Source organism: Equus przewalskii, chromosome 15, assembly GCF_037783145.1.
Source record: "Equus przewalskii isolate Varuska chromosome 15, EquPr2, whole genome shotgun sequence".
Taxonomy (NCBI): domain Eukaryota; kingdom Metazoa; phylum Chordata; class Mammalia; order Perissodactyla; family Equidae; genus Equus; species Equus przewalskii.
In genome coordinates, this window is record NC_091845.1 from 43582304 (window position 1) to 43592185 (window position 9882).

General features: G+C 40.4%; 1 protein-coding gene across 9 annotated transcripts in view; it reads right to left on the bottom strand.

Annotated features, from left to right (window-relative positions):
• Positions 1 to 9154, bottom strand: part of TCAIM (T cell activation inhibitor, mitochondrial) — a 44622-nt gene extending 35468 nt beyond the window's left edge. Inside the window, exons 1-2 of one of the 9 annotated variants that reach the window (XR_011527482.1) lie at positions 8427 to 8815; positions 2708 to 2780 (exon numbers count right to left, since the gene is read on the bottom strand). Coding sequence is in view for 6 of the 9 variants with exons in the window: in XM_008527980.2 (XP_008526202.2) it covers positions 2708 to 2780; positions 8427 to 8769 (416 nt within the window). In the remaining 3 variants the exon portion in view is untranslated. Of the gene's footprint in view, positions 1 to 2707; positions 2781 to 8234 lie in introns of all 9 variants that reach the window. The other 8 variants (XM_008527982.2, XM_008527979.2, XM_008527980.2 and 5 more) reach the window with 8 other exon arrangements.
• Between the last annotated feature and the right edge of the window lie 728 nt (positions 9155 to 9882).

The following is a 9882-nucleotide window of genomic DNA, read 5'->3' on the forward strand; positions in this document are numbered from 1 at the left end:
TGCTCAGTCACTGACAGGCCAGGAAGTGTGGCCTCAGGGCAAATCCAGTGGCGGACCCACAGGGGCAGGAGAACTCAATCAGTATCTTATGGCGGCCACACCACAGGGTCTGGCACAGGTATTATTGATAATGTATGAAATGTTAAAATGAATGTATAGTGGGTATTGAACGAAAGGAAACTGAATCAAATCAAGGAACACGAAACCAAGGAAAATAAAATCAAAACCAACATTGTGTTATTTTAAATTGAGCAAATTCAGTACATGAAAATCTGGATTTATAAAAGGATTAGATTTTGGAAAAAGGAATTACTAGAACAGGGGACAGCAAAGTTATTCTGTAAAGAGTCACAGAGTAAATATTTTAGGTTTTGTGGGCCACATGGTCTGTGTCGTGACTATGCAACTTTGCTGTTGTAGCGGGAAAGCGGCCATGGGCAACAGGCAAACGAATAAGCATGGTTGTGCTCAGATACAACTTTATTTACATAAACTGGCCCTGGCCCTGGGACAATTTGGCTCAAGGACCACAGTCTGCTGATCCCTGCCCTAGAGAGTTTCTTTAAATCATAAATATCTCAAGTACATTTAAAATATATGTATAATTTACTTCTAATTTTTGTAGAACACAGACTATGTAATGTGAGAAATTTGTCAAATAATGTGGACTTTTTAAAAAATGAAGTTCTCCTACTGATAAGAGCAATACTGCCTTGAGTTAAATCAAATGTACAGCCATTAGAGGGGGCTGGCCCCGTGACCGAGTGGTTAACTTCGCGTGCTCCGCTGCAGGCGGCCCAGTGTTTCATTGGTTTGAATCCTGGGTGTGGACATGGCACTGCTCATCAAACCACGCTGAGGCAGCGTCCCACATACCACAACTAGAAGAATCCACAATGAAGAATATACAACTATGTACCGGGGGGTGTTGGGGAGAAAAAGGAAATAATAAAATCTTTAAAAAAAAAAAAATGTACAGCCATTAGAACAGTGCACGACCGACAGAAGTGAGAGAATGTTACTACTCGTATCTATTTTGTACTTAAAGCATATGACTTGATTTCTAATTAACGACAAAAGAATTTGCACTGCAATTACTCTAGAGCAGAGTTTCTCATGTTCCACAGTGTTGTGAAATCAACTTACTAGGCCATGACCAACACTGAAAAAAAAAAAGACACAGAAAACACCATTGCATAGTGTGTGTGGCAAGAGTACTACTGTTACGAAACTTTTACTTTAGGGTTATGATGAAAACATAGTTTTCTGAAGGCTGGGATCAAACAAGCTGGAAAGGGATGGCTCTTTTATGCAGTGACGACTATCCCCTGCCTGTCAGCGGCAGGGCGTGAGGAGGCAAGCATCGCTGAAGGAAACAGCCTACTGGAAGTCACGAAGCTCATTCTTCCAGGCTCCCATGGTCCCTCCTTGTATTAGAGCATGACAACACAGTACTTTACCCTAGTTTTCTGTGGTTGAACATTATTGAAAGATACCACAACATGAAGAAAGTCTCCAAGTCTGCAGAAGAACAACTTTTCGGGGCATTGTCCAGAATCTCAGTCTCTTTGTTTTTCAATCTTTCTCTTGTTCCTTTTTTTTAAACAATTGTGTCATAGATTCAATCAAAGAAAGTATCCCATTGTTTGATAATCCTTGTCATATACTGAGTTGGTGGAGTCTGTTTCCCCTAAAGAACTTCCTTTTAACAGTAACTATTTACTGAAATATCATGTACAGAATAGTTATTTAAAGGTACTAATTATTGCCAAATATGTTTTAATAACCTAAAACTTCACATATAATCTTTTTTTTTTGAGGAAGATTAGCCCTGAGCTAACATCTGTTGCCAATCCTCCTCTTTTCGCTGAGGAAGACGGGCCCTGAGCTAATATCCGTGCCCATCTTCCTCTATTTTATGTGGGACGCCTGCCACAGCATGGCTTGACAAGCGGTGCATAGGTCCACACTCGGGATCTGAACTGGTGAACCCTGGGCCGCCAAAGCAGAACCTGAGAACTTAACCGTTGCGCCACCAGGCTGGCCCACACACATCACTTTTACGTAACAAGTCAAAGTGTATTTTAGTTATATATTTTGAGCCAAACGAACACCTTATTTCCTTTCCCTTTTACTTGGCTACCATAGAAGCCAGGACTAAATCTGAAGCTTGAGTAATTGTTTAATCATTTCTGCTTTTTAACACAATGACTTCTTTTTCTATAGGACTTCTGATCTCTATTTCAGTTACTCTAGATATGCCTACTACAGTATGCCAATTAAATTTATATTGCTGAAGTCCTTAAATCCTTTCTTGAAGTTGATAGGATTTAGATTATAAATATATAAATAGCAAACAGGGTAGTCAAATGGCCTTACTATACAATTTAAATGTGAAGTGATTTTCCATATGACAGCAATAGACTTGAGGGCAACACGATAAAAACTGTTAAGGAGAAACTTTATCTTTCCTTAAACTTTTCACACTGAACTTTTTAAAAAAGCTGGTATTCTTTTTACTTTCTGCTCTGAATGGACTCTTGGAGGACCTGGATATTGATACAAATTGTTTTCTTTTTTTGTTCCTGCCCTCTATCATAATATAAAATAACTTTAGAATCTAAAAAATAACAATAAATTAAAATTAGCCAAATGCATAATAGATTTCCCCCCCAATACTAATTACAGATTGGAACACGAAGCTTACCTCCTCACAGGTCTCAGGTGGCAAAACATTTCTGAATATATATGTATGTCAACTTCCAGGCATCCATTAATTGCTTAAAAAGTTAAGCAGATACCAGTAATGAACAAGTGGAATTTGAAATTAAAAACTTTACCATTTACTTTAGCACCCCCCAAAATGATATACTTAGCTATAAAATCTAACAAAATATGTACAAGATCTATATGAGGAAAACTACAAAACTCAGATGAAAGAAATCAAAGAATTAAATAAATGGAGAGCGATTTTACGTTCATGGACAAGAAGACTCAATATTGTCAAGATGTCAGCTCTTTCCAACTTGATCTACAGATTCGATGCAATCCCAATAAAAATTCCAGGCAGTTATTTTATTTTGATAAACTCATTCTAAAGTTTATCTGGAGAGGCAAAAGGCTCAGAATAGCCAACTCGATATTGCAGAACAACACAGCTGGAGGACTGACACTACCTGACTTCAGGCTACAGCAATTAAGACAGTGTGGCACTGCTGAAAGAGCAGGCAAATAGCTCAGGGGAGCAGAACGGACAGCCCAGAAATAGACCCGCATAAACATGGTCAACTGATCTTCGACAAACGAGCAAAGGCAATACATTGGAGCAAAGAAAATCTGTTCAACAAATGGTGCTTGAACAGCTGGGCATCCATGTGCAAAAAAATTATTGTAGTCACAGACCTTACACCCTTCACAAAAATTAAATCAAAATGAATCATAGACCTAAATGTATATAAAGCTGTAAAACTCCTAGAAGATAACACGGGGAAAACTCCAGATGACTTTGGGTATGTTGATGATTTTTTAGATACAACACCAAAGGCATGATCCATGAAAGAAGGAATTAATAAACTGAGCTTCACTAAAATTAAAAATTTGTGCTCTGCAAAAGATAAAGTAGGGAGAATGAGAAGACAAGTCACGGACTGGGACAAAATATTCGCAAAAGATATATATATCTGAAACAGAACTGTTACCCAAACTATACAAAAAAATCTTTAAAATTCAACAATAAGAAAATGAACAATCTGATTAAAAAACAGGTCAAAGACCTGAATAGACCCCTCAGGAAAGAATATATACAGATGGCAAATAATCATATGAAAAGATGTTCAATATGATACATCATTAGGGAATTGCAAATTCAAACAACGAGATACCACTACACATCTATTAGAGTGACCAAAATCCAAAATACTCACAACATTAAATGCTGGTGAGGATGTGGACCAACAGGAACTTTCATTCACTACTGGTGGGAATCCAAAATGGTACAGCCACTTTGGAAGACAGTTTGGCATTTCTTACAAAACTAAACATACTCTTATTACACAATCCACCAATCAAACTCCTTGGTATTTACCCAAATGCAGTGAAAACTTATGTCTACAAAGAAACCTGCCCACGGATGTTTATAGAAGCTTTATTCATAATTGCCAAAACTTGGGAGCAACCAAGATGTCCTTCAGTAGGTGAATGGATCAATAAATTGCAGTACATCCAGACCATGCAACACTATTCAGCACTAAAAAGAGAGACATCAAGCCACAGAAAGATATGGAGGAAACTTCCAAAGCGACAGTAATTAAAACAGTATAGTACTGGCGTGAAAACAGACACCAATGGGACAAAACAGCCCAGAAATAACCCATGCACATATGGTCAATTAATTTAGAAGAAAGGAGCCAAGACTATACAATGAGGGAAGGACGGTCTCTTCAATAAATGGCGTTGGGAAAATTGGACAGCCACATGCAAAAGAATGAAACTGGACCATTATTTTACACCATACACAAAAGTTAACTCAAAATGGATTAAAGATTTGAACATAAGACCTGAAACCATCAAACTCCTGGAACACATAGATGGTAGGCTCCTTAACATGGGTCTTGGTGACGACTTTCGAATATGATATCAAAAGCAAAGGCAACAAAAGCAAAAAGAAACAAGTGGGACTAGGGCGAACTGAAAAGCCTCCGCACAGCAAAAGAAACCACCAACAAAATGAAAGGCAACCTACTAAATAGGAGAAGATAATTGCAAGTTATATATCTAATAAGGGGCTAATATCCAAAATATAAAAGGAACTCATGCAACTCTATAGCAACAAAACAAGCAACCTGATTAAAAAATAGGCAGAAGATCTAAACAGACATTTTTCCAAAGGAGACATACAGATGGCCAACAGGTACATGAAAAGATGCTCAACACCACTAATCATCAGGGAAAAGCAAATCAAAACCACAATGAGATATCACCTCACATCTGTGAGAATGGCTATTATCAAAAAGATAAGACATAAGTGGTGTCAAGGATGTGGAGAGAAGGAAAACCTTGTACACTACTGGTGGGAATTTAAATTGGTGCAACCACTATGGAAAACAGTATGGAGGATCCTCAAAAAATTAAAAATAGAACTACCACATGATCCAGCAATTCTACTTCTGCACATTTACTTGAAGAAAATGAAAACACGAATTTGAAAAAATATATGCCACCTTATGTTCATTGCAGCACTTACAATAGCCACGATATGGAGACAACCTGAGTCCATCAATTGATGATGAGTGAATAAAGAAATTGTAAAAAAGAATGAAATCTTGCCATTTGCAACAACATGGATGGACCCTGAGGGCATTATGCTAAGTGAAATAAGTCAGAAAGAGAAAGACAAATATTGTATGATCTCTCTCATAGGTGGGATATACAACAAAACAAAACACACCCAAGCTCATAGATACAGCGAACAGACTGGTGGTTGCAAAAGGCAGGGGGTGAGAAGTAGCAGAAATGAGTGAACTGTTTGGGTTTTTTTTTTTAGTTTAAATAAATTAAATAAAACATTTTTTTTAAAAGCCATCAAGCCATGAAAGAACATGAAGGAAATTTAAATGCATATAACTAAGTGAAAGAAGCCAATCTGAAAAGATTATGATTCCAACTATGTGACATTCTGGAAAAGGCAAAACTATGGAGACAGTAAAAGGATCAGTGGTTGTCAGACGTTAGCGGGGAGGGAGGGAGGGATGAATGGGCGGAGCACAGAGGACGTTTAGGGGCAGTGAAACTACTCTGTATGATGCTATAATGTGGGTATATGGCATTACACATTTGTCCAAACTCATGGAATGTACACCACCAAGAGTGACCCCTAATGTAAACTATGGACTTTGGGTGATAATGGTGTGTCAACATCAGTTCACTGACTGTAACAAATGTGCCACTCAGGTGTGGAAGGCTGTGTGTGTAGGGGGGCAGGAGCTACACAGGAACTCTCTGTACTTTGATCAATTTTGCTGTGAACCTAAAATCTCTCTAAAAAATAAAGTTTATTTTTTAAAAAAGTTAAGCAAATAAAAGGGGGGGAAGATTTGAATCACATGAACTTTTCCAATAATTTAGATTTTAGCAAGACATTCAATTACATTATGGTCTCCATGTCAACTGAGATAGTGATTTAAAAAATCCTACGAGCAGTCCTTTATTGTCTTGAAACACCACATTATTCACACAATAATCACCAGGTAAAAAATTCTTTTTCCCTTTACTTAGCAAGCTCTGAGCTTTCTCCTCTCCATTATTCCATTCTTACAGAGAACTGCTGAGCAGCATATTCTCTCAAAACAAACCACTTCAGGGCTAAGGTCCTATTCTGTCAAATCTTAAGCAATGAAAATGCCTAAAAAAAATTTTTCATGATGCAGTTAATATATGTAATGAAGCATAAATGCCATTAATAGAATGATGGAAACGTATTTTAAAGAAAGATTAGGAATTACGTTTTAAAGAAAGTGCATTTTCAAACAACAATGCATTCCTCACTTTATTTTCTCATTGAATCGTGTGGCAAAAGTCTCTGGGATACAGACTGTGTTTATAGGTATTCATTTAAATGTTTAAAAAAGTGATTTTATTTGACCTTTTATTTACCTTGATATTTTGTTGAGACAAATACACGTATCTAGGAAATATTCCTACTAATTTGAATATTTCTGGGACCAAATGGAGATATAGTGAGAAAAAAAAGAACCATTTGGACTATTTAAAGGTTCAATGCTACCTGTGATGGACTGAATTCTCACTAAACTTCCTCATGAAGTAACAGGAATAATCTAGACTTACTTAAGAGAGCACAGATACAAGGCTGAATGCTTGCAAAGACTAGAAGGAGATACATATGCAATCTTTAACTGGCTATCTCTAAGTGGTAGAATATTAAGTGCTTTAATTCTTTACTTATTTCCTAGTTAATTTACAATGAACATGTGACATATATTCTTAAAAATTAAAAAAAATGCTTTTAACATACAAATTAAACTGCTTCAGAGGAGAATAGGGTGCTCTCATTTGCTAGTGAGAAACAGTGTGAAAGCCTGCGGCACCCAGGTCAACTGGAGGGTTCCTGTCTTCAGACAAATTCTTACACGAGTGGTTCTTGTACATATTGAAGGTAGCTCCCTCCCCTCCCATTGAGAAAAGGCCTCTGGTTATGCGACAAGATAACTAAAAAGGTTATACTGTCTTATCAGACTCAGGAGGCATTCCAGGTTCTTGATTCACCCAGTTCATCAACAGGTATTTATCAAGCACTTAAGTGCCAAGCTCTATGCAAAATATTGGGAATAGAAAAACATTAAGACAATTCATTTCTCCAAAAACTTACAGTCTAGGAGAGAAGGAGGGAGTGGAAAACCAGACACAGGTAGATAACTACCAAACAATGCAGTAAAGGAAATAATACAGCCATGGAGAGTATTATGGGAAACTCCCAGGTGCTACAGTTAGAATAGGGGGCTCTGGAAGGTCTTTTCCAAGGAGATGGTGTCCTCTTTGGATGGAGGGTGGAAGATACGAAAGGACACAATTCATTTACAAACCATTGTAAGTGGGTGCTGTAATCCATTTAATAGTGATGTTAGCTTCTATTTCATAAAATGAAAATTTCCGATTTTAACCTAAATTATGTGCTAAGTGAGGCATTAAGTCTTCCGTGAAGTTTCAAATCAAATTTGATAGAGATATCTAAATTGGTGGAAAAACCAAATTATGGGTTATTTAAGAAAAACTGTTTCGTTTAAATTACTTTTGATAGATACAGAAACAGTATTTGCCAAATAGAGGTCCTAGGATTGATCTTTGGCCATTTGGCACAATTTCTATTTGGAAGTAACTTATTTTAACAAGGTTAATATCCTCAGGCTACTCTGATTTAAAATGTGACTTCTCTTAGTAACTATCTTGTAAGGATTTAAAAAGCAGTTTGTTCCATCAGGGAGGGATAAAAGCAGGCAATTTTTCATTTCTTTTCAGTTGAATACTTCTTAGGGAAAGGAAAAAGGCAAAGAAAAAGCAAAAGCAGGAAGTCCTATTAGATAAATTAAATTACAGCTAGAGCGAAACAGCTAGATTCTTTAGCTTCCTTTTCTAAATCTTTTGCTATGAGATTTGAATCATAACAATTGTCTATGATAAGTCAGACTTCGGGGAGCTATTATAGTCGGAAACAACACAACCTAAACCGTCTTCGGTTTCTCCTCTCAAGTTAGAACAGATGCGAAGCGGATCCTCCCGGCCCCTGGCAGCGCTTCAGTTCAAAAGTTAGCACGTCGCGCTAAGGTGACTCCGCGCGCTGCCCGCCCCGACTCCTCTTTCCGCCCCGACCGGCCTGAAGGCACAACGGGAGCCCCTCCCCACCTGCTTCTTACAGTTCTGGCAAGGGTCCGCCTCGAGGGCTTCTTCCGACTTGTTCCACCTCCCACCCAGGACAGGGAGGGAGGACCGCCACTCCTCCCGCAGGGCTGTGCGGGGGCGCGCTCGGCTGTGCGGGGGCGCATGCGCACCGGGGCGCCGGCCCAGCAGACGAGCGCGCGCCACAGGGCCCGGCGGTCCCGCCCGCGCTCGACCCGCTAGCGGACAGGCTCCTACCCGCAGTGCTCTCTGAGCCCCCAGCCCTGAAATCTCAGCCCGGCGGGCACTGCTCCATTCGTCCATCCGGCGCCTCCCGCGGCGGGTCGCTCTAGGCGGGTACGGGCACCGGGACCGGCTCATTGGCTGAAGCGTGCCAGGCCTTCCTCCCTGGAGCGCCTGCGCGCGGCAGAGCCGCGGGTTAAAAGCCTTGGCGGGACTCTGCCCGCGCTGACGTCAGCGCCCAGGTGACCGCCCCGCCTTCCCTGCAGCTTTGAAGCCCCGGCCCCTCTGCCTCCTTACCGCCCGGCCGGAGGGGCTCCGCGCTCTCCGCTGAGAGCTTTAGGAGGCGCGAATGAGCACTCCAAGATAGAAAGGAGTAGGCCGGAGGTAGTCGGAAAAGGACTGGGCCGCAGGTGGCGGGGCCTGGCCCGCGGGTCAGGAGGGAGGGCGGGGAACGAAGGGCGACTGAGCACGCGCTGGATCCTGGAGCTGGAGGACGAGGAGCGAGGGCGGCTGGAGGACGCGCGCATGCGCCCGGCCGCCCCACGCCTCCCCCTCTCCGCGGTCTGGGACCCCCCAACCCCCTGGGAGGGGGCGAGGCTGGCTCAGCGGATCCGCCCGCAGAGCTCAGGCCTCAGCAAGACTCTCCGTTGAGAACTACAGATTTTAAAGGTTTTATTGAAGTATGTCCTTTGGTTTTCCTTACATAAATATAGCTGATTTTTAGAAATTTCTCTTATCCAGTTTGCTTTTTTTTTTCGACTTTGGCCCCTTCAATATCTGGCTATTTTCAAACCTTAAATATTCTCCACTATCAGCTTGAGTTTTTTACTATTAGCTTTATTTCGTTCCTGTAACATTGATTACTCGTAGAAACTGCTACAGATGAAATTAGGCAAATAAGTAACTGCTCTTTTCCCTTTTCTAACTTTTGGCATCGTTGACTGAGGCAAAAAAATTACCTCCATTTGTTCCAGTCCTAAAGGCTCTTCTCATTAGAAACAATCTGGTCACTTATGATCCATTCCTTCCAATCCCATTTTTCCTAAAAGTTTATCATAAATTCTCGCATCTTCATCCTTTCAAATGCATTCTTGCCACGAGCATCTAAAGAGTCTCCTCTAATTCCTTTCTTCGGGTTTCAGGTACCACTTATAGAACAGGCTAATTGATAACTGCCTACTGACCATTCTCCACTTGTCCTCAAAGGCACTTCAAACTGATGGTAGTAATCTCCAAACCTAACTGAGTTCC